Here is a 25,723-nt window from a genome sequence, read left to right as displayed (position 1 = left end):
AAGTATTGGATTCTGGAGTTTGACCGCTGCGTTTTAATTTTGATTTTGCTATTTACAGGCTTTGTAACCTTGTTAAAGTTACTAAACTACTATGTGCTCATATCTTAGTACATACAATTCAGATAATGACCACACCTGCCTCAAAGGGTTCTTTTAAGAATTACTTAAGTTAGAGCACTAGTAGTAGTATCTGATACAAAATAAGCACTCAATAAACATTATCCACTATTGTTTCTTATTCAAGAAAGACATTTCATTTGTAGTGTTTAAATTCAAGGGAGTCCTAAGAGCTGCGTTCCAAATGACCTAGTGAGTTGGTCTCTTTTCGGGTTTTTAAAACCTACAAACAAAATGTGAAATAGAATTATATCCAATAATGTTTTTTTTTGTGAAAATCAAGTGATATTTTGCATGTAAATCTCTTTATAAACTGTAAAGATCTCAACCAAAATTACTTGTCATTACAAACATACCTCAGAGATACTGTGGGTTCAGTTCCAGACCACCACAATAAAGCCAAAACTGCAATAAAGCAAGTTAAATGAGTTTTTTGGCTTCCTAGTGCATTATAAAACTTACATTTATACTATACTGTGGTCTATTCATGTATAATAGCATTGTGTTTACAAAAACAATGTACAGACCCTAATCAAAAATTATTGCTCAAAACGCTAATGGCCATCTGAGCCTTCAGTGAGTGGTCATCACTGATCCCAGGTCACCATGAAAAATACAATAATAAAAACTTTGAAATATTGTGGAAAGTACCAAAATGGGACACAGAGATACAAAGTGAGCGAATATTGTTGGAAAAATTACACTGATAGGCTTGCTCTGCGCACAGTTGTCACAAACCTTCCTTTTGTGAAGGCACAACATCTGCAAAGCACAATAAGGTGAGGTATTCCTGTACTATCTTAGCACTGTTTTAGGTACAGAAGAAACTTTGACCCAGGCAAATCAAAAGGATTTCCCAGTGTCACTTTGTAAATCAGAAATCAGAGAGTCAGACCGGTGAATTACCTTTTTCTCATCTTGTGATTTTTTTTTTTTTTTTTTTTACAACAACCTGCTTGAGTGACCAGATTGGCTAAGCACAAATGCAAAGAAAATAGCTTCATTACAAGTCACTGTCACTTAGAAGGTTTTATGAGACTTGAAGTGGATCAATTTTAAATTATGTCATTTGCCCTGCATTTTCACACTCATTCAAACTTTTTTTTTTTTTTTTACAAATGTCAGTTTCGATTATAAATAAGTCAGATCATAGACAATTCAAACTGTTGAAAGCATGATTTTGTTACAAGTGCACACTGACTGTGTCTTTAAGTGTTTTTTTTTTTTTTTTCCTCTTCTGCCTTGTTTTTAAGTTATTTCCTGTGGAGAGCTTCCTACACCTCCAAATGGAAATAAGATTGGAACTCAAACTTCATATGGCTCCACAGCCATCTTTACCTGTGATTCGGGATTCATGCTGGTAGGCTCTGCCGTACGGGAATGCCTTTCTTCAGGTCTCTGGAGTGGATCTGAAACCAGATGCCTAGGTACGGATTTTCGAATTATTTTAACCAACCACACCCCCTGCCCCCCCACCCCTAGAAAGGAGGCAGACCTTTTTCCATAATAAGAGATGACCATTTATATCCCATCGGTAAGGATGCTAACCAGAAAATGCTTAACTTTAAAAATGTCTCATGGTAGGGGTGCCTGGGTGGCGCAGTCGGTTAAGCGTCTGACTTCAGCCAGGTCACGATCTTGCGGTCTGTGAGTTCGAGCCCCGCGTCGGGCTCTGGGCTGATGGCTCAGAGCCTGGAGCCTGTTTCCGATTCTGTGTCTCCCTCTCTCTCTGCCCCTCCCCCGTTCATACTCTGTCTCTCTCTGTCCCAAAAATAAATAAACGTTGAAAAAAAAATTTTTTTTAAAAATAAAAAAAAAAAATAAAAATGTCTCATGGTAGAAAAGCTATTAAACAGATTACTCTTAGAGTTAATCAACTAGTATTTGAAATGAGAATCTTAGGTCATTAAGGTGAGATGCATTTTCTTCCAGGCATTGTGAAAATAAAAAGGTGAAAACTAATTGCCGAAAATTATACGTCTGCATACTCGGCTGGGTTAATCACTGTAGCAGTTAATGTGTTCTCAACTATAGTCAATTCTCCTTTCACCTATTTACTTAAAGGTAATGATCAAAGGAGAAAAATGACTTCCACATTCAAAATCTTTCTCCCTTTTAATTTCATAAGATTTCAACATGTGTAATATTACTTTCTAGCAAAGTTTTTAAATACAATTTTTTTTCAAACCTGATTTTAGGCAAATTGGATTTTTCCCCTTAGGGTTTTTAAATTCATTATTAAAAGAAACTGTTCAGTTAAAGAAACTGAACTAGCTAATTCTGCTTGCCCCTCCTCCTTTATTATTAAAAGAGAATTATGATTTATGCTTTATCTTTTTTTCAAAGACTAAAATAATTTTTTAATATTATGAGAGTGGTATGATTTATGCTTTATTTTTCTCCAAAATGATTTCAAGATATGACAGCAAGTACTGAATTAGGCATAATTAAAATTGTTCTAATAACTATTCACTTATCTGCTGGGAACAAAGGATACTCTTTTTGTTTACCAATTTAAAAATTGCTGACTGTTATGAACAGGTATTGAAAAATATGGACAATGTTTTGCCTCTAAATATTCACTGAATTTAAGAATATGAGGCATGGCAGAAAAGTGTAGCAATTTAGATACATATTGTTTTGCTAATAAGCTTGAAAATATTCGTGGCAATACAATCATGATTTGAAACTTAAAAAGGTATAGCTAGGGGTTTTGATTAAAATCCTATTTTTCTGCTCTCAGACATATTTGTTAATAGGTATACTTGGAAGCGTAGAAATAATGGTTTCTTTATGACAGCACGTATATTTGAATATGCTATAAGACGATAGCATAAAAAGTGGTACAAAATTAAGATCTTTACATATTCACATAGGATTAAAAAATCAAAATATTTTGAATCCTTCCCAAACTACAGGAAGGATTACTGTAGTAAATTACAGATTACTAAATTACAGGTTACTTTAGTTTATATATAAATTTGAAAATGTACATATAAACTAAATTTGAAATACTATATTTTTTGGATCTATGTCCTGATAAAGTATATAATATTGTATATTATATACTGAATATTGTATATAGAGGGTGGTTTTATTTACCCGTTTAGAATCCTGATTCTGTTCTTTGAAGAGATAGGTCATAAAAGGAAGATTTGTAAGAAAACATTGCCTCTCGGTCTATGAAGACAACATTGCCATCCATTGCAGAGGATGTAGGTGTCAACACCTAATACAAATTCCAAAGGATGTTGGTCGAAGGAAAGTGCAATTGCCAAGCAAGCAAATCCCTAGAATCTTACTCTTGAACTTGATTTTAAGGATTAACGTAGTTCAGTCATTCTCATTTTGGAAAAAAATAAAAACGAAATGAAAACAAAAGAAGCAAACAAACAAAAAACTTGCTCTTTATAGCCCCAGACACTTTTGGCTAAGAATGGCCACTGGAATATGCTTATATTTTTTTTTCCGTAAGTATAGTGCCTTTATTCCCAATCCCCCAGCCCTTTATTATAAACTTTTCAATTTTTCAGTTGAAACACTAGGCAGTGACCCTTGACATATGCGTGTCTCTATGCCCACCACCTAGATGCTACAATTAGCATTTTTCGTATTTGCTTATCACATATCTATCTATCCTTCCAGGGCTCTATCAATCCATCAGTTCTTTTTTTTTTTAATGCATTTCAAAGCAACTTGTAGAATTCAGTGCACGTTTTTTGTTAAACATCTCAGCATGCATCTCATGCATATCATTCCCTAAAGTTTAATACTTGCTTATTTTCTTAATTCTTTTTTACCAAGGCAAAATGTGTATACAATGGAATGTACATCTCATAAACATGCTCATAAGCATGAGTTTTGTCAAGTGGTTTTGTTAAACCACTCTGTAGTTATAGAATATTACAGTTACCTAGGAAGAGTTCCTCATGGCCCTGTACAATCTGCAGCTCCCCCAACCCTGTGACAATAATTGTTTTTTCAGCATATGTTAGTTTTCCCTGTTCTCGAAATCCATACAGATGGAATTCTACATTAGGTACTGTTCATGTAAGACTTCTTTCATTCTTTTTCATCCATGCTGTTGTGTGTATCACTACTTTTTTCATTGTTGAGCAGAATTCCATTATATGAATGTCACATGTTGGTCAACCTCTTAATGGTAGACACCTCACCCTTGTCCAGTTTTGGGGCCATTATCAAAAACAAGTTGCAATGAATATTCATGTAAAAGTCTTTTTTTGTGAGTATATGTATTCATTTCTGAGAGATTTGGGAGTAGAATTCCTGGAAGACTTCTTGCCTCACATTTTTTCCAGCATGTGGTATAGCTAATCTTTTAATTTTATCCGTGCCATTGGGTACATAAAGGTATATTATAACACTTTAATTTGCGTTGTCTTGATAATTACTGATAGAGTACAATTTCTTGGGCTTTCTGGTTGCAAGGTCTTCATTATTATGTATTTTATAAGTATTTTCTCACAGCCTGTGACTTGTTTATTTTTCTTTTTAATGAGCAGAAATTTTAGACTTTGTTAAAGTCTGTCTTTGCTGGTTATTGCTTTCTGTGTCTTGTTTAGGAAACCTTTGCTCAACCATAAGTCACAAAGATTTTCTTTCATATTTTCTTCTAGAAGTTTTATAGTTTTTGGCCTTTTATATCTATGATTTATTTTTAATTTGTTCTTGTATGTATAACAAAGTAAAATTGAGGTTTAGTTGTTTTTTTTTTTTTTAGAAGGGTATCTGGTACTATTTGTTAAATAGGTTTTATAATAAATCTTGAAATTTTGTATGTATATCCTCCAAATGTGTTCTTAATTTTTAAGATAACTTTAGATCCTGTATCTTTTCTGATCTCATATATGTTTTAGAATTAGCTTATCAATTTTTGTTTTAAAAAATCATCTAGTAGAATTATTATCAGGATTACATTGAACCCATAGATCATTTGAGGAGAATTGGCATTTGATAGTGTTGAATCTTCCAACTAATAAACAACATATTTAGTATATTTATTCATTTATATAGGTCTTCAGGGTTTTTTTTCTGCAGTAACAATATTTTGTGTCTTTAGCATAGAGATCATGATATATTGCTAAATTTATTCCTGAGAATGTTTAGTGTGTTTCTAATATTATAAATTATATTGTTCATTTTCAATTATGTTTTCTATTGAATTAAAATTTTCACATTAATTGGTTGCTGCTAGTATATAAAAATATAATTATTTAAAATATTTATCTACGATGCCTGCCTGGGTGGATCTGTCGGTTGAGTATCAACTCTTGGTTTTGACTCAGGTCATTATCTCATGGTTCATGAGTTCAAGCCCCACATTGGGTTCCACACTGACAGTGCAGAGCCTGCTTGGGATATTCTCTCTCTCTCTCTGTCCCTCACCCACTAATGTTCACTCTCTCTCTCAAAATAAATATTTTACTTACTAGATACTGGTTTATTAACTCAGAAACAGCCAGATGAAAGATTAGCATAAGGTAAGGGATGTGGGAAGGGTGCAGAGCATCCATGCTTTCTGAGGGCCCCACTCTCCTTAATCTCCTAGTGTTCATCAACCCACAAGCTCTCTGAACCCTGTGCTTTTGGTTTTATATGGAGGCTGCGTTACATGGGCATAATTGATTAAATCATTGGCCATTGGCAATTAATTCAACTTCTCTTCCTTCCCTCTTCCCCAGAGTTTACAGGGGTGGAATTGAAAGTTGCAACTTTCTAATCACATGGTTGGCTCCTCTGACAACCAGTTCCCATACTAGGGTGAGGTCCCAAAGCCACTTCATTAACACAACAAAAGAGACTTTTTTTTTTTTTTTTTTTGCTCCTATCATTTAGAAAATTCCAAAGGTTTTAGGAACTCTGAGCCAGAAACAGGGACCAAGATCAAATATATATTCCCTATTATAAATCATAATATCTATTGGAGATGTCTTTATCAGGTTGAAAAGTTCCCTATATTCTAAATTTATTGTTAGTTTTCATCATGAAGGAGTACTGAATTTTGCCAAATGCTTTTTCATCTATTGAGATAATTATATACTTTTTTCTCCTTCATTGTCAATATGTCAATATCTTTTTTACTCTGTCAAATTAGAGTGGTTGATTTTATGTATGTTTCTAGATTGGTTTTCAAAAATATTAAGGAGTTTTGCATCTATTTTGATGAAGGACCTTGGTTTTTCATGTGTCTACCAGGTTTAATATTGGGGCTGATTAAAAACTAACCCTTTTTCTCTAACTTCTAAGAGTGTGTGAAATTTTTTTTTTTAACTTAAATGTTTGGTTGAAACAGTAAAAACATTTGAGCCTGAGTGGTTTTATGGGGAGGAGTTTGTTTAAGAATTCAAGTACTTTAGAGGTGCCTGGGTGGCTCAGTCACAGTTGAGTGTCCAACTTTGGCTCAGGTCATGATCTCAAGTTTGTGAGTTCAAGCCCTACAACAGGCTCTGGGCTGGCAGTGCGGAGCCTGCTTGAGATTCTCTGTCTTTCTCAAAGTAAATAAAACTTAAAAAAAAAAAGATTGAAAAAAAAGAATTCAAGTACTTTAATAGATGAAGGGCTATTCATATTTTCTATTTCATCTTGCTTTAGTTTTGGTATTTAATTTTCAAAGTAGTTGCCCTTCAGAACTGTTACATGTATTGGCATAAAACTGTTCTTCATTTTACCTTATCCTTTTAATCCCTGTAAACTTGTAGTGGTATCACTTCATTCATTTCTGTTATTGGTAATCTTGTTCTCTGCTTTTGTGTGCTAGATAGAATTAGCTAGGAGTTGAGCAATTTTGCTGCTATTTTTAAAGAAAGATTTTTTAGCTTAGGTAATGTTCTCTGTTGTTTTCTATTTTCTATTTTATTGATTTCTGTAACTGCTTTAATATACCCTTTCATCAACTTTAGTTTTATTTTCTCTTCTTTATTTTGTCCCTCTTTGTCCTGTTCTTAAGGTGGAATCTTAACTCATTGATTATATATCCATTTTTCCTTTTTAATAAAAACAATGCTATAAATTTTTTCACTAAGCACTGATTTATCTGTATTCCTCAAGATTTGATGTGTTTTATTTTTATTTTTACACAGAGTGAAATGTTTTCTAACTTCTTTTAGACCCAAGTGTTGAAAGAAGTGTGTTTTCTTTTAATTCCCAAATATCTGACATTTTGCTGAGTATCATATTTATCTTTATGTCATACGATCATGTTTGCATTATTTGTAGCATGCTTGTAAATAAACTTTTAAGAGTTTAGTAGTGTTATATATGTATATAAATACACAAGACTTAGTTCACAATGTTAAAGATATTACTTTCTGACCCATTTCAGCGGGTCACTGTGGAATTCCAGAGCTCATTGTGAATGGTCAAGTCATTGGAGAAAATTATGGATACAGAGACACTGTTGTTTATCAATGTAATCCTGGTTTTCGATTGATTGGTTCTTCAGTGAGAATATGTCAACAGGATCACAATTGGTCTGGTCAGCTCCCATCCTGTGTGCGTAAGTAAGCATGACAGAAGTAATTAGAAGTCTCTGTTCTCATATAATTACCAATAATTTTTTCTTAGGAAAGATGCACATACACTCAGAGACACATAAAACCATCCATAAAACCATGAAAGCAGAAGAAAATATTAGAATGTCTGTTATTATTTGTCTTTTTATAAAGATAAGAAATTAAATTCAGCTATTCTACTACTTAACATAAATATATAATATTTATAAGTGCATATTCGTGTATGGAAGGTGTATTCTTGACTAAGTTTTACTTATAAGGGTTTTAATTTCTTGAGAGTAAATGCAGCAGCATCAATATTGTCATGATGTACTATTATGAAACTTTTTATAGTGGAAAATACTTTGGATAAATTTTTTTTCTAATAATTATGATGCTGTAGTTGTTACATCAATATCATATCCTGATGGTATAATTAGTAGGGAAAAATTCATCCGACATGACATGAAGAACTGTTGTTCTCATTCCAGTTCTATTACTAATTACATGAGCTAATACAGGTCATTTAATCTCTCTAGGCCTTAATTCCCTTATATATGAAGTGAATGGTTAAAAGTAGTTATAATTATCATTCCTTTTAGCTTCAAAATCCATCTTATTCTTAAATGCATCAATATTAGATGTGCACATTTAATATAATTATAATATTTTTTCATGAAAGCTTATGTGAAATATTTAAAATTTATTTAAGTTTGTTTTAAAGCCTTCTTTTCACTATTTTAAAATTCACAGGGGCACCTGGGTGGCTCAGTTGGTTGAGCATCCGACTTTAGTTCAGGTCATGATCTCATGGCCAGTGGGTTCAAGCCCCACATCTGACAGCTCAGAGCCTGGAGCCTGCTTCAAATTCTGTCTTTCCCTCTCTCTCTGCCCCTCCCCCACTTACACTATGTCTCTGTCTCTCAAAAATGAATAAATGTTAAAAATTTAAATTCATACAAAATTGTGTAACACTATGTAATGGGAATTGTTTCAATATCTCTACTGGTTCAACAAATATCTCTCTGATCCTTAAGTTAATTTAGATATGAACTTACACATGAAGAATATAGTGGATTGTAAAATAAAACCTTTTTATCAATAATTTTTAAATACAGCTGCTGTGCTTTGTGCTTTCTGTTTATGGCATAGATTTGCCCAGTGGGCATTTATTATGACTGTTATAGTACAAAAGTAATAATAAAATTGAATACTGATAATTCTTTTATTTATCTTACTCCACTGAATACCCAGCATTACACAATGTTTCATATCACAATCGATCCTATTTTGGGCCTGAAAGGCAATTATCAATGTATTTCTTATTTGTGTCTTTTTTCTAATCATTTCCGTCCCCAATAACTGACCTTTATTATAATCGGTGTTAGAAAATGAGAATAAACACTAAATATGTTGTAATTGTGACATCATATGATCATACTATAAAGATTTTGAAGGCTTCAGATACATAACACATGGGACTTTTAGCATGGATTCATTAGAAATATTTCACTTATTCTGTGACTAATTACATCTAAATTTATAAATTTCATTGTCAATTTTTTACACAAACAACACATATTCATTGAAGTTCTACTTTCATGGAAAATACTTCCAGGGGCTGAAATTTAATAGAATAATAGAGCATAGAGTTAACAATCAATACTACTTTCCTAAGGGGCATATGTGTGTGTGTGAGAGAGAATGTGCACACGCACACACACATGCACAAACTGATGATTTAAAGAGAGCATATTATGCCTGGGTCTGTCCTAGATTTTTTCCCCCTTTCATTTATATTCAGGTCTAGCCAACTAATACCACTGTTTTTCTTGTTGAATAATTGAGACTATAAAAGAAAATTGGCCTTTGGGGTAAAACTGGTTTCTTTATTGATAATTTTAACAAGAATAAGATGCAGTTAAATTTCCAAATGAGTAGATTGACATTAACAGCACAGCTGAAAAATAATTGCTCTTGGGTCATTTCAAAAGTCCTAAAAGTGACTATGGTTTTTCACTGTGCCCAATTATGAAGCACTATTACTGGATTTGCTCTGATTAATAGAGGGAGATGATGCAATAAAACAGTTCACAGAAAAAGAGTGGTCAGGAAAAGTCCAAGCACTACATAAAATCAGAACAGAACTCTAACCCTAAAAAACTTTTAAATATTTTACCTAATTGATACATCATTTCCCAACAAAATTGCGCTAAATTATGAAACATCAATTGTGAAGAAAATAAACCATTAAGATTGATTGTTTTAGAGAATGTTAATCTTGGTATCTCAAAATAGTAAGGAGAATTCTAATACAGCATCGTGCATTATTTTTATTGTTTACATTATATAGTCATGTTAATTCTTGACGCACACTTTGTCTATTATCCATAAAAATGAATCATATAAATGATATTAAAATATTTCAAAATAAAATACAAAAAATCCTGTTTTTATATACCTTTAGTTCTCAAACTTAATTAGAAGAGGAAGATAGGTTTGGTTTCATTCTTCTGCTACTAACTAGAGACATGAACTTCAATCATTCCCAGATTTGTTTGAATTTCAGTATTTGTCCCTAAAGAGAGAGAGAGGGAGGGAGGGAGGGAGAGAGAGAGGGAGAGATAGAGAGAGATAATGAAAAGGTACCATGATTCTTTAAGCATCTCTGCATCACCTGCATAAAATGATCACAATTATAAATATATATCTATTTACTAATATAATATTTCTATCATATTAGACTATTTTGGCATTCTAAATTGCTCATTTGTAAAGGTAAAAGCACTTTAAATATATTTTCACATAAAAGTGATCTTCTTTCTATGTTGTTTGGAATGACTAACTGCAGTTGTCATGTGATAACTGATAACCAAATATTCTGCTTTGTTCTTCTCCTCTCCCTCACCCATTGCCATTAGCTGTTAGCTGTGGTCACCCTGGTAGCCCAATTTATGGAAGAACAAGTGGCAATGGATTCAACTTTAATGATGTGGTGACATTCTCTTGCAATATTGGGTATGTAATGCAAGGGCCCACAAAGGCACAGTGCCAGGCCAACAGACAGTGGAGCCATCCCCCACCAGTGTGCAAAGGTAAAAGTCTAATGATATTCCAGCTTAGAGCATGGTGGTAATATGTTGTGTCAACATATGTGACAACATCGAAATAGCTTGGGCAGATTAGTAGAAAGTTTTCAGCTAATAAACCAAACAGATTTAATATTGATGTTCTTTCATTTAGCTATGCTTTCCTTTTCTCCTTAATTTTTACCTTATGGTTTTAAAAGGTAAAGTTAGCAGGTTTTATTTTAACTGCTTAGCTTTATTATCTTGTGCCCATTTTATGGCTGCCTCTAAAAAGTCATTAAGGTCATTTTTACTTGTTTCCTTTATAAATAAGGTAACTTACCTTTGGATTTTTTTTTCATATTTTTGGAGAGACTGTTTGAGTCCCGTATTACCATTTGCCTACACTGGGGGGTTATTTATTGTTTTCTCTATAGAAATAGATTAAAGAGAATTTTTTGGTGTTTTTCCATTTCCAAAGAAGTATGATATACTTCATATTGTCTGATAAAATACAATCAAGTTATAATTTTTCTACATTTTTTGTGGTTTAACTATAGCTTAAGGTATCATTCTTTAAATCTATACTCAGAAGAATACTTATGGAGGTACCATTATTCAAAGTTTTTTCAAAAACCTTTTCCTTTTCCTATCTTTTCAACCATATGATTTCGCTTCATTAGATAGCCCATTCATTAATTTTATTCCTAGAATCTTTGATTTGATTGAATTTACCTTTGATACTCCATCTCTGATGGAAATCTATGTAGGTCTATGTATATTATTCTAAACACAACTTTCAAAATTTGTCATCTGTTTAGTGGTGAACTGCTCTGATCCTGGAATTCCAGCCAATTCCAAACGAGAAAGTAAAATAGAACATGGAAATTTCACCTATGGCACTGTGGTATTCTATGATTGCAATCCTGGATATTTCTTATTTGGATCTTCAGTTTTAATATGTCAACCAAATGGACAGTGGGACAAACCCTTACCAGAATGTATCAGTAAGTAGATAATGTGAATTATTCCTTGAGAAAATGCCATGGAAGCAAAATGGATGTCTATTGTCTTATAAAGTATCTAGAGCTATATGTCAGAAGGATTTTGTTTTTAATTATTTCTTGTAATTTAATTTTTTATTTAATTTTATATTGTGAAACTATACTTCCCTGTAGTCTGCCACTTGAATGCCAAATGCCATTTTTTATTAATATGAACGGGATTCTTTGGTTTTGAGCCTTGATAAAGCAGATAGATTATGAAAAGCAACATCTTTTATAGCCTATGATATTACCATCCCATAAAAGGCAATTATATTTTGATTTTCCTTTGTGCTAATATTTTAAATTTCGTTTAAGGCTATATTAGTCTCAATGTAAACATCTACCAGGGCCTTAGAGTACTTGAGGATTTAGACAAATGTGTTACTTAAAACTTATTGATTTAAACATTTATCATATTACAGACACATACACATATAAATGCAGTAAATGTTAATACACACCATTTTTCAAGTCAGTGAACATCTATTGGAGTACACTGTGTTATATGTTGTGTTGGAGCTGTAGAATATAAATAACATAAATTATAGCAGATATGCATGAAATTCGCATGCATAGTGACGAAATAATTTAACAGAAATAATTACGTGAGAATATAGAGAAATGAACATGAATTTAAAATATTTAGTTAGTTATTAAGTCTCAGCTATAGCTATGTCTCAAAGAGTTGATGAGTCATAAAAAGAAAGACAAGAACTTTATAGATTGAAGAAGCAGTGAATCAAAACTCATTGTGCAAGTGATTTTTGGTTATACTAAATTTCTAAATTATAAAATTATTTTATGATAATGTTTTAGTTAAAGATACTTTATAGGGTGGGATTTCTTGAAAATTTTGTGAAATCATTCATGCACTAATGAGGCAACAAAACTTTATGCAGTGCCCATTAAATTTCAGCTTCCACGCAAATAAGTCAATTGTTGATCTTTTGCTTCAAATGTATTCCACTTGTTTATACAGTTTAGTCTAATAGTTTGACTATTTCACTTACTTTACTTTGTGCGGCTATAGCATTAAAGTTAAAAATCTTTCATAAGACATATAAACATGAACTTTTTCAGATTTTCTTAGCTCTCATGCACATTTTTTGCCTTTTTAATTTCCTGTAGTATCTTTGGTAAATGCAAAGTACCCAAGGGTTTTTATTAAGTTTATATCCCCTTATGTGCTATTTAAGATTCTGGAGTTACATTGCATTGAATATTTTTCCATGTTACAACTAAAAGGGGATACACAGTTCCCAAGCTACCTCTAGGTTATAAAGAAAATTCTACAATGCACTGATATCTGATTCCACTATGCTTAGTAGTGTTTCAGTTAACAAGACACAGTATTTTCTTCATACAGCATGATTTATACATTACCAGCCAGGATTAGAATTATTCTAGACTATATATTAGATTGTGTGTCACAGATCCATCTTCAAATGAGTTCCCTCTCCTTTACCTTCAAAATCCTTCCATTTTAATTTCTGTATGGGCTCATTTTGAATCCCATACAGCATTGCAGGTCTTTATTTAGCTATTTCACATTACTTCTCTCTCTAACTTGCATATCCTTGTCCAGGCACATATATACTTCAAACCCATGCACGTATGCGTATAAACACACACTCACCACCACACACATAACAGAGTTAAACTCACTCATTTATGCATACTTAGAGTGTTCCTGCAAAACACTGGTGAGCAGGTTAACAAGATTACTCAAATAACTGCAACTTACATTTTATTTTTTAAAAGCTAGCTTTCACATGGATGTTTGACTTCGGGAGGTTAGGTATATTTGAACAGATAATTTACTTCTGATTTATAAAAAGTGGTGCAGGTTGTTCGATAGGAGATATAAAAAAATTTTATATTCAATAATTATGTATTGTAGTGATTGACTGTGGACACCCTGGCGTTCCTCCTAATGCAGTCCTGTCTGGTGAGAAGTTTACCTTCGGGTCCACTGTTCACTATTCCTGCACAGGAAAGCGTACCCTTCTAGGCCAGTCATCAAGGACTTGCCAGTTAAACGGCCATTGGAGCGGAGCACAACCTCATTGTTCAGGTACCACTTGGAAAATTGGACAGTGTGTGCTGAAAGTTGTATTATTATTGTTATTATTAGAAATATATACACAAACATCTCTAAAGAGATAAAAATAATACAGTTTTTAAAATCTCATGAGACAAACTGTAAGATAATTTATACATTTATTGGAATACTTCTTAAGACAATTTAGATTCAGAGCACAAATTAATACTCATCTTGTAGATGATAAATTACTGGTACATGTTTGAACTGTGTTGTAGCTAATGTAAATAATTAAGTGGTTTTAGGATGCTACTTTGAGTACAATGCTTTTGTTCATTAAAATGGTGAACGACTCAAGTTTGAGTATTCCATTTTAGCCGATGCAAATGTAATTTTCCCCAGAAAACAATGTTATTTAAATGATTTTTCTGTTAGAGTTCAATTCTATTAAACTTTCTACACAATCGATTACTTAATAGCATACTTTTAAAATAAAGCCCTAAATGTTTTAAATTAAACCTAGCCAAGTTTTCTGAAAGATATTAATAGATAATACATAATTTGAGTTTCTGTAACCCAAATAGAGTTATCTTATAATAAATGAATGTCGAAGCTATTAAAAATTAATAATTTATTGAACAGCATTTGATAAATCTTCTTTTGAGCTGTTTAAGCTACTGCTTTTCTTAAGAAAAATGTCACTTAGGGCACCTGAGTGGCTCAGTCAGTTGAGCATCCAACTTTGGCTCAGGTCACAATCTTGGGGTTAGTGAGTTTGAGACCTGCTTCAGATCCTCTGTTTCCCTCTCTCTCTCTCTGCCCCTCCCCTACTTGCGCTCTCCTTCTCAAAATTAAATAAACAAACAAAAATAATGTCAATTAAGTTTTAGATCTGTGATGTCTCCCTTTTTGATACTACTTATTATATATTTGTTTTTACCCATCAGTTAAATGTTGGTGCTTATTTTTCTGCCTGTTGTTTTATTTATATTTTGCTCATTATCTTTATATTATTTTCTCTGTGGAGATCATAATGATGACCCAACATCGAGTTGTTTTCCCTTTAGAAGTAAAAGTTGTGAAATGGGGGTGCCTGTGCAGCTCAGTCAGTTCAATATCTGACTTCGGCTTAGGTCATGATCTTGCTATTCAAGGGTTTGAGCCCCCGCTGGTCTCTGTGCTGACAGCTCAGAGCCTGGAGCCTGCTTCAGATTCTGTGTCTCCCTCTGTCTCTGCCCCTCCCCCAGCTCATGCCCTGTCTCTCTCTCAAAAATAATTAAACATAAAAAAATGTTTACAAAAACGTTGTGAAATGGTTACTTATTTCAGAGTCTTCTTATAATTAGTGGTTAATCCCTGTGAAGTAACTACCTAGGACTTCAAATTTAGTCTATAGATTTAAAAAAACTCTTATTTTTAATGTGACCATAATGTGACTTTAATGAGAATTAAAACTCTTATCTTACAGTAACTCAATTAACTCAGATAACTGATTATGCATAAAAACATAAACCTATATGCATATATCCCAAAGTATTAGAAAACTGCTTCTGAATTGCAAACAAGAAAGCGCATAGATATTTAAAGTGGAATAGTGATCTTAACATTTTGTGTGGTTGTTAATATTACATCACATGAAAATGAGGTGGTGTAAAGAAGGTGTAAATGAGGTGGTGTAAAGAAGGATTCCAAATACACAGGGCACGTCAAAAAAGCCATCTACACACAGCATTTTCAATGTATATGCCTTCAAGTTTCTCTCTCTCCTTCTTTCTCTCTCTTAATGTATAATAATATAGTGGCAACTCTGATTAGAATTATTTAAGAAATGATAAAGGGACTGAATAAATCTTAATGTTAAAATCAAAAGATGAACACCTAGCCATGAGCAAAATCCTTGTTAGGAACTTAAGTCAGAGGCCCCTGGGTGACTCAGTTGATCAAGCATCTGACTCTTCATTTTGGCTCAGTTCATGATCTCATGGTTTATAGAATAGAGCCCCACGTCAGGCTCTGTGCTGACAGCACAGAGCCTGTTTAGGATTCTCTCTCTCCCTCTCTCTCTGTTCCTTTACTACTCATTGTCTCTCTCTCTCTCTCTCAAAATAAAGAAATAAACATTTTTTAAAGGGAGCTTAAGTCAGAATTTCTAATCTTTGTTTACAATTTATTTTTATATTTTCATATTGGAAAGAATATAATTCATGTATCTTTGATCAGTGGCCATTGGTAGAGAAAATTAGGGGGTGAGATTTTAGTCTGCAGGATACTGTATTGTAACATTTACGTTTTCCAGCACATTACAGTTCTAATTTCACACACAAAAATATTTTCAGCTATTAGGAAATTCAGAGAAGGAAACATGCAAATTATCAAATACAGTTTTTAATTTTAGTTTTATAAATTCTTTGTCATTTGAGCTCATAGTATTATCAATTATAAATTTTCCATTAATTTGGTCATTATCTAGGTTTTGAGATACTGATAAAATGTCCTTAGCCTGTTTACTAGGCCCAAATATCACGGCTATGGCAAATAACATTATGCTCTGCATGATTTACTTTTTCCTTTAGGCCTTTTCTATGACTGGACTCAGATGGAAATGTGAATTATGATTTTGTCCAGTCAGTTTATCATATTAAGCGGGCTTGGATGGCTCAGTGAGTTAAGCACCCAACTCTTGACTGTAGCTCAGGTCTTGATCTCAAGATCATGAGTTCAGGACCTGAGTTGAGCTCCACTCTGGGCATCTAGCCTACTTAAAAATAAATGAATAAAAATTTTTAAAAACACAGCATGCACAAACACAAAAGCCTACAAGCATTTGGACTAAATCATGAACATAGTCAACGTTTAATGAGATGAATTAATCTGAACTGTATTGAATTTCAGGTGATGCTACTGGTACCTGTGGGGATCCGGGTACTCCTGGTCATGGTTCTAGACAGGAAAGTGATTTCAGAACCAAAAGCTCTGTACGTTTTGCTTGTGATATTGGTTATATCCTTCATGGCTCAGAAGAAAGAACGTGTTTAGCCAATGGCAGTTGGACTGGAAGGCAACCAGAATGCAAAGGTAATCTAAGCAGAAACTAAATACACTGAAAGGATTGAAATTTAATGTGCATCTAAATTCAATTGGTCACTATACTACAGGTGCGATCACTCTTAGCCATTCTTCCTGTCCCATCGCTGGAATAAAGGCATTAGTATTACATTTAACTGACCTCATCCTATAGGAGAACTATGATAGATAATAATTATAAAAAAATCTCTCATGGGCTATGTATACACAAACATTATTTAATACAACAAACATCGTGATGGGGAAAATTAAAAATATTTCTTAAAAGCATTTATATTTACCTCTTCACCACAGACCTTTACGTAATAGACACTATCAGGGAAAAAACAGATTGTTCTTAACATTAGTTCAAGATCTGTTTTAGTTTTCAGGTTTGTAGAAATGGAAAAATATAGGAAGATGCCTAATTATAAATGAAATTTTTATGTATAGAGTACAGTTGTTGATAGCTTGAATCCTTAAAAATTTTGGTGTTTAAGTAAAATTGTTAATCATTCTGACTGACTCAGAGTTAACATAATTAACTCTTCACAGATTGGCTAGAAAATGAAGTGTCGCTGAAAAATTATCCATATAATTTAAACTGTTCTTTTTGAGATGACTTTAGTGCAAATGCTAAACTTACAAAGGTATATATGAAATGTACTTGATGTTTTACCAAATGTAACAGGATTTATAAATAGAAAATAAGTCCCAATAGAACCTTCTTGACAGTTTCCTGATTGATTATATTTCAAAATCCTTTGACGATGTTTAAAATTAGTGTCCGCATTCTAGGAAAGAAGGATAGTTATCTTTTTTTAACATTACCAAATTTAATCTTAATTAAGAGACTTGCAGCTCAGTTGCTACTATAAGGGAAACAAATTGAGAAACAAAATTGCTGAGCAAAAGACAATAAGACTAAGATCTTTAATGACTCCTCAAACTTATTTTCCAAAGGAAAAATCTCTATAAATATATTGTACATGGGTGATCCTTTTGTTCGGCTGAACTACAAAATAGTTTTTAGATGAAATGTGTGGTGCTGACTTTGTTTTGTTAGTATGTATATTATGGATAAAAAAGAACGAGGAGTTAGAGCAAATATAACAGAATTAACATTTTTCTCATGGATGGAGTTCATACAAATCATTTAAGAAAGCATTCTAGTAGATGAGTAGACAGAAGGAATGAACAGAAAACACAGAGGAGCCAAAAAACAATATTGTAACCTATAGAAAAAAATTCTACATAACTACTTGTCAGAAAATTAGAATTGATCATCAAAGCATCATTTTTCACCTGTTTAAAAATGAAATTCTAGTGTATGTACAACAAAACTAGAACTTGAAAACATTTCTAGAGTTTTTTTGTCATAATATTTTAGGATAGGATAATTTGACAAAATACATATTTATTCATAGAAAATATATAGCTTTGATTTATTAACTTCATTTTTGAGGATTTTTTCCTAAGAAAATAAAAATATTAAAGAAAACACACAATTGTGATGATGCAATTTTATATTTCTAATTGGTTATGACCAGCAACAATTGAAAATAATTAGACAGCAGTAGGAAAAATATTACATAAGCAATCCTATGTTTACATGGTGTAACAGTATATCATCAATAAAATATTAGAATAAAGGCCATGAGAAAATGTAAATTTCTCATGTAAATTTCATGTAAAACTGTTAAAAATTAAGATTCAGAATTAGGCACTCTAGTAAAATTCATGGGAAATGATATTTATTTAAAACAAAGAATAAAAGGCAGTACACAAAAATGATAATAGGACAGAGTGGTGAAATTTGGAGGATTTTATTCTCTTTCTTCCAAATGTTTTGTAACATTATATTACTTTAGTAACAGTAAAATATAAAAGCTTTCATAGGATGTATGGATGTGATGAATAAAACACATGAAAATAAAAATATCAAATGTGTTAAACAATTTAATAAATAGAAAATACAAATTTAAAGAACATAGCATTTTGATAAACTGATAAGGATTTTAAAAATGATGGTGTGTGATTTTGCAGAGAACATGTGAAAACAAGCAAAATTTTTTTACACCATTGATACAAGTGCATTGTTATAACATCTTGGGTAACTCTATATATACTTCAAAAAAGTAAAAACATTTTTCAAAAATAAAAATCATTGAGAAATTCCACTTCCAGAAATTTATCTTAAAAATACCATATGATTTCACTCATGTGGAATTTAAGAAACAAAACACAGGATCATAGGGGAAAAAGAGAGAGCAGAAAATCAAGAAACAGACTCTTAACAATGGAAAACAAACTCATGGTTACCAGAGGGGCAGTGGATGAGGTGACAGATTAAGCAGCGTTCTTGTGATGAGCACCGAGTGTTGTATGAAAGTGTTGAAGCAACAAATTGTACACCAGAAGCTCATATTACGTTGTATGTTAATTAATTGGAATTTAAATAAAAACTTAAAAAACGGGACCTATGTACACAGTTGTATACATAAACTAGAGTATGTTAAACTTTTTTATATGATAAAGAAAAAAAAAACTAAATTAATTTCATGTTGGTCAATAGGAGATTGGTTAGTTAAGTCATGAATATACATATAATAGAAAACTATCCAGTTACTAAACTTTATGAAAGAAGGATGCCCTAACTATAATGCTGAGTAAGAAAAATAAGATTACAAAATAACATATTTCTATCTTTTAAAAGGGTATTATTTTACTCCTGTGTACTCTGTGCTTAGCACAGTGCCTGAAATAAACATCATGATGAATATATATCCATTTATATATATTTGCATATGCATATTAATATAAGTATATATAAATATTTTACCAAGTGCTATCTCTTGGTGGATTTATACATTACCTTTAATTTCTTCTTTATACTTTCATTTATTTTTTGACTTTTTATAAATAGCTATCACCTTGATAAAAAGTGACAAAAAAGGTACAGTAATTTTAAAAATTATCTCTAGTAACAAAAAAGGGTGAACATAAAATATGATTCATATAATGTATCTGACACACAAAAATAACCAACTGGCAAAAATATATCATGTTTAAGCCTTTCATTTACTAGTCTAAATAAAATCCAATACTCTCATTATACACTATCAGAATCATGCTTATGAATTTGTGCTAGTTGAAAATCTGCCATTAACTAGTTGTTAGACCTTGGGCAAGTTACTTAATCCTTGTGTGCCTCATTTTCCTACCAGGGAATGGCAATGATGTTAATATCAACTCAGAATTTTTGTGATATTAATTAATATTGAAAAAGTTGTGGCCGTCACATAGTAAGTGCTCAATGAATGTTAACCATCATTTGTATTTGATTAGGTCAATTGACAGCTGAGAAATGACTCTAGGAGAAATGGCTTTGTCAGCTAGTAGTAAACATAAATGGAGCTATGTTCACAGATAACAATCAACTCCCACTTTTCCCAAATGTCAGTATTACAGAGGCAAAGTTATCGCTGCTCTTGCTGTGTCCAAAAAGCTTTCAGCTTTCACGCATGATAGATTTGCACTTACCTCCTTTCATTTTAAGTTAATTTTACTTGTGTAATTCAGATAACATTCTGAGTAAGAGAAATGTATGTATTGAGGGGGAGGAATTAGAGACCAGAGAACAGGAGTAATAGTGTGATTTGTCTGTACCTGGAAACCACCCTGACTAGAGAAGTTCTTGATTTTTATTGTGCAAGAGATAGACTGAACCTGGGTCCTTATAACAACATGCAAACTACATGACATCTTAAAACAAGGATAATGTTTTTCAAATCTTTCTTGTGTTGTGTCAAGGCTATGGGGCATGACACATAACAGATAGATATGACCAGATTATTATTTTAGGCAGGTACTAATGGATATAGAAGAGGATAATTACTCTTGACAGCACATAAAAATATTTACTGTATCATATATTATTTGGAGTATGACTTTGTTGTATTATGTATGAAATGTGTAAGTTTCCTACCTACATACACGTACACACAAACATACAGTACTATTACAAAGGAATGGCAAAATTAAATATTCGAGATGCAACAAGTGATTTAGATGGTACTTCTAAAACTATAATTACGTTTCATATTCATAAAGATAACCTTAAACTACAAAGTACTAACATACCCTTTTATATTACAGCAAAATTTAGTATTATGTCTAACATAGGCTTGCTTTTAAGAGATTTTAAAAATTCACTTATGGCACTAATGACCAATAGTTAAAAATAATACAGACTATCTAATCATATAAGGTATTTGTGTTTGTGATTCTTATTTAGGATATGTTGCAAACTTAATGCCACACACTCATAGAATTTACTTTGTTTTTATTCAGTTTATTGTTTTGTACACCTTAGCCCAGAAATAGAGATAATAAAGTTTTAATGCAAATCAGTTATATACTTACATAAATAAAAATATACATGGATGTTTATAATACTTAAATTGTTCATTTTATATCTATCCTCTTAGTACAATTAAAATAAATCTGTCACATCTTGTTGTTACATCTATTCCAGTTTTACATGAGTTGTTTTTTAGACCGACTCTTCTAATCCTTCTTTGAAAGATTTTGTAGTACCCAAAGGCAGTACTCTCAAATAATTACTTTACTGTGTAATATTTCTACCAAAGGCACTAAAAAAAGTCTTCAAAAAGTAGCCGTGATTTGCATCCCAGTAGTTAAACTAATAGAGTCAATATAAATTCATCTTGAATTTCAACTATTTATAAAAGATAATCCAATGCTTCTTTTAGAAGCTTTTGTAGCTCCTTTGGATAATTTGAAAGAATCATTTAGTCATTACCTTTTTGTGAGAGGAATTCTAAAAACACTTTTATATCTACTCTTACCTGTTTTGTTTTATAGCCATACAGTGTGGCAACCCAGGAACAACAGCCAATGGAAAAGTCTTTCGGATTGATGGCACAACGTTTTCCAGTTCAGTTATTTATTCTTGTATGGAGGGGTATATCCTTTCTGGACCTTCAGTTAGACAGTGCACAGCCAATGGAACATGGTCTGGAAGCTTGCCTAACTGTACAAGTAAGTTTCTTGTCATTAGTTTAAACTATCACTAGTTATGTGAAACATATTTGAGCATATAAATGTGTATGTGTGTGTTTTGCATTTAATCAAACCATGCCAGGTTGTGAATATTGGTATTTGTCTTCCAGAGTAAAAGGGGGGTAGTAGTGTTATAGTTAGAATGTGCACCAGTGACTTTAAGTATCAGTTGGCTTACCAAGGTATTTCACTGGCAGAGGAAAGAGGAATCACAGAACATCAGTGCTGTTAATTATAATTTAACCATTCTTTAAGGATAGTGATGAATTATCAGCTGTAATTGAGATTAAATATACGAAGGAAGCAATTTTATTTTGTCCATCTAATGCACATCAATAACTGACTTGGTTTTAAAATTTCTAAATGAAGAACATGTTGTTTCTGGGACTCACAAAGCTATTGGGCTTTTGTCAAAAGTAGGGTTGCGAAGGTCAGTAGTTGCTCTCGACAGGGTCAGTGGTGGAGCAGCCCTGGACTGACCTAATAATTCGCAGAAATCTAACTGAGGAGACAGGCTTTATACTGTGTGCGGGCCAATGACCCATTCCCTTCCCTTTAAAAGTGTAGCTCTTTTGTGAGTATTTGCATTTCCTGAATGACTGGCTCAGATGAATCATCCCAGAGGGGGATGCCATCAAAGCCACGTCATGACCTCCTGTGATAGGAGACAGTTGCTTGTAGTTACTATCTTGCCTACAAAGATTGTGTGTGCAGTGACAGGGCTGTTGAGGTGCCTTGTGTGTATAGTGTCTCTTCAAAGGTGAAGGGAGACTATGGCTAGGAGACTATAGAAATGACCACCGAATAGAACACATTAGCCACATCTATAATAGCAAAACGTTTTCCAGTTGTTCATTCGAGTCAGTAAAAAGTAATATCCCTGGCCCTATGTCAGCCCCAGGCATTGTTACATCTAATCTTTTGGATAATTCTTTACCTGCCCTTGGGCAGGTCCTCACAGACTCATCAGTATTTTGCTGAATACTCAGGGAGTTCTCTTCCTACATCTCTCTTTCTTTCTGTGCATGTCCTTTCTGGTACTCTGTCTCACAAACTCTACCCATTTTGCTCTCTCTGGGCTCTTAGATCCATCTCTTCAACACAGGGAGTCTGCCTGGGGTCCTCCCCTCTGTGCCAAAGCCTGGAAGTTCTTCTCTAAAGGCAGTTCTACTCTAAAGGCAATCATAGGACTCATCTCCTTTGTTTTATGTCTCTCAAGGATCACGGTGGTTCTGTGCTTTCCTGCCTGATGAAACCTGGTTTTTGTTTCGTGTGTGTGTGTGTGTGTGTGTGTGTGTGTGTGTGTGTGTTTTCTTTTCTTCTGGTTGTTTCAAATGGAGAATAAAAATATGTTCCCCCTGATTTCTCCACTTTGAAGGAAAGAAATCCTTCTGTTTACCTTGAAAAAGTCACATTTTTTGTGATACTGAAAAATACAACAATTAACAAATATGATTTACTATTTCCATACTATATTACCCCATTTGAGTCTTTAGAACTGTACCCTGGTGTCTTTTATTTTTTTTTTTAAATTTTTTTTTCAACGTTTATTTATTTTTGGGACAGAGAGAGACAGAGCATGAACGGGGAGGGGCAGAAAGAGAGGGAAACACAGAATCGGAAGCAGGCTCCAGGCTCTGAGCCATCAGCCCAGAGCCTGACACGGGGCTCGAACTCGCGGAGCGCGAGATCGTGACCTGGCTGAAGTCGGACGCTTAACCGACTGCGCCACCCAGGCGCCCCCCTGGTGTCTTTTAAATATCAGCTCAAATGAGGGTGCCTGGTGGCTCAGTCGGTTAAGCGTCCGACTTTGGCTCAGGTCATGATCTCGCGGTCTGTGAGTTCGAGCCCCGTGTTGGGATCTGTGCTGGCAGCTCAGAGGCTGGAGTCTGTTTCGGAGTCTGTGTCTCCCCCTCTCTCTGACTCTCCCCCATTCATGCTCTGTCTCTCTCTGTCTCAAAAATAAATAAAAACGTTAAGAAAAAAAAATTTAAATATCAGTTCAAATGACACATTTGCCAAAGCCTTCTCAAGACACTTCCTCATATCCCTTTTAGCTAGAAGTGATCTCTTCATGGTGTATAACTTTTTTTTTTCTAATGGAAATTACTTTTAAAGCTGAACAGTTAACTTTATAGGGCAGTAGTAACCAGGTCTGTTTATCTCAGTGACTTTCTAGAGTGGAGCACAGAACCTAATATATGAGTGATTAAGTACTTAGTTGTTCACTAACTGAAATATCTAATTTTCATTTTAACTATTAGTATACACAACTTACCATTTCACTCCATTTTAAAATGTTTGCAGAAAGGACTTGTAATTTTGCAGATAACATGGCACATAGTTTCTGGAAGATAGTATGTGTTTAATATACAGTTATCAAAAAGATGAAATAATGAGTATATTCACAGTAAAGGAAATCTGTTGAGTAACACATCTTTTGTTTTCTGCACAATGAATAACAATTTAATTTCATCATAGATAAATACCTAAGTCTCTTATTTAAGTTGTTTTCCAATTTTAGTAAGGATAAATAAACATATCCCAATTTTTGAGACCGAAAATTGCACCTAATTGGATCATTTTCATTTTTCTTTAAATTTTTAAATCAAATTAAAAATCACCTAATTCAAGACAGATTGGTTACAAATAGTATATCAAAAATATGAAGAAAGTTTCTTGCCTTATGTCAGTTCTTCAAGGAGAAATGTGTTAAATAAGGTATTTCAAGCACTAGCTTTTAAATGATGAATTGCTATTAAATTAAAAACAGAATTTGTAACAGTTGACTTACTTTATAGGCAAAAAAGTGCCAACATCCCAGTAGCAATCCAAACCAAAGCAAAAAGAAAAATATCCCTAAAAAAGGAGCACAGAGAGAGGTTTCAGTGGAAATTAAAATAGGCTAAGCTTCTATAAAGAATCTAACATACTGATAATATATGTGGTAATAAAACTGAATTAAAGCAACTGTCTCGGATTTCATCTCATTAATTTACAGTGGAAGTTAATTTAAATATATGATTGATAGAACCACGTAATTTTGTATCTGGAAGAGATTGCATCATAGACTTACATGTGTAGATCAGGAAACTGAGGCACCAAATCATTTAACTGACTTATTGTCTATTGTCAGAGTTCACTGCTAAACAGTTATTTCTGCCACACACATGGATGGAATTTTCCATTAAATTCAATTATTTTATATATAAATATACACACACATACATATGTGTATACATATGTATGTATGTGTATACATATGTATGTATGTACATACATACATATCAGAAAGGTTAAATTCAAATAAATATTTTAATAAATTTTGATTTAATATAATTGCCTTTTTTTATAATTGCCTTTTGTAGACATCATTTTTTAGCATGTATACACAATACTTAAATGTAAATTTGAAATGAATTAAGTTACATATGAGGAAAATTTAAAGTGCCTGAATTAAATTTCCAAACCAAAGCACTGGCAGCATTTCTTGGCAAACCCACCTAAACAAAACAAAACTTTCCTTTCTTTCCCCAAATGGTTATTATTTTTACTCATAAAGAATAATATCTGTTATTGAGTGTTTGCCAGTGGTTAGGATTTGTGCTAAGTGCTTTTATACAAATCCTCTCCTTTATTTCTAATAACAAATCTACGAAATATATACTATTATCCTTTCTATTTCACATTTGAAGATATGGTATCTTACAGAGAAAACACAGCTGTATTCCTCATGGTAACACAACTAGCATATGCAGGATCTAAGATTTAAAATCAAATCTATTTGACTCA

At 32.8% G+C, this 25,723-nt stretch overlaps 1 protein-coding gene across 2 annotated transcripts in view; it reads left to right on the top strand.

Annotated features, from left to right (window-relative positions):
* Positions 1-25,723, top strand: part of CSMD3 (CUB and Sushi multiple domains 3) — a 1,257,946-nt gene that overhangs the window by 1,179,373 nt on the left and 52,850 nt on the right. For both annotated transcript variants that reach the window (XM_047073797.1, XM_047073796.1), the window contains 7 exons: positions 1,371-1,544; positions 7,460-7,633; positions 10,550-10,723; positions 11,518-11,703; positions 13,643-13,816; positions 16,676-16,858; positions 21,734-21,910. In XM_047073797.1, coding sequence (XP_046929753.1) covers positions 1,371-1,544; positions 7,460-7,633; positions 10,550-10,723; positions 11,518-11,703; positions 13,643-13,816; positions 16,676-16,858; positions 21,734-21,910 — 1,242 coding nt within the window. The remainder of the gene's footprint in view (positions 1-1,370; positions 1,545-7,459; positions 7,634-10,549; positions 10,724-11,517; positions 11,704-13,642; positions 13,817-16,675; positions 16,859-21,733; positions 21,911-25,723) is intronic.

This window comes from Lynx rufus, unplaced genomic scaffold, assembly GCF_022079265.1.
Source record: "Lynx rufus isolate CCGP_SWC_20201006 ecotype Redwood Valley unplaced genomic scaffold, mLynRuf1.p SCAF_12, whole genome shotgun sequence".
Lineage (NCBI taxonomy): Eukaryota > Metazoa > Chordata > Mammalia > Carnivora > Felidae > Lynx > Lynx rufus.
This window is presented reverse-complemented; position numbering and strand designations above follow the sequence as displayed.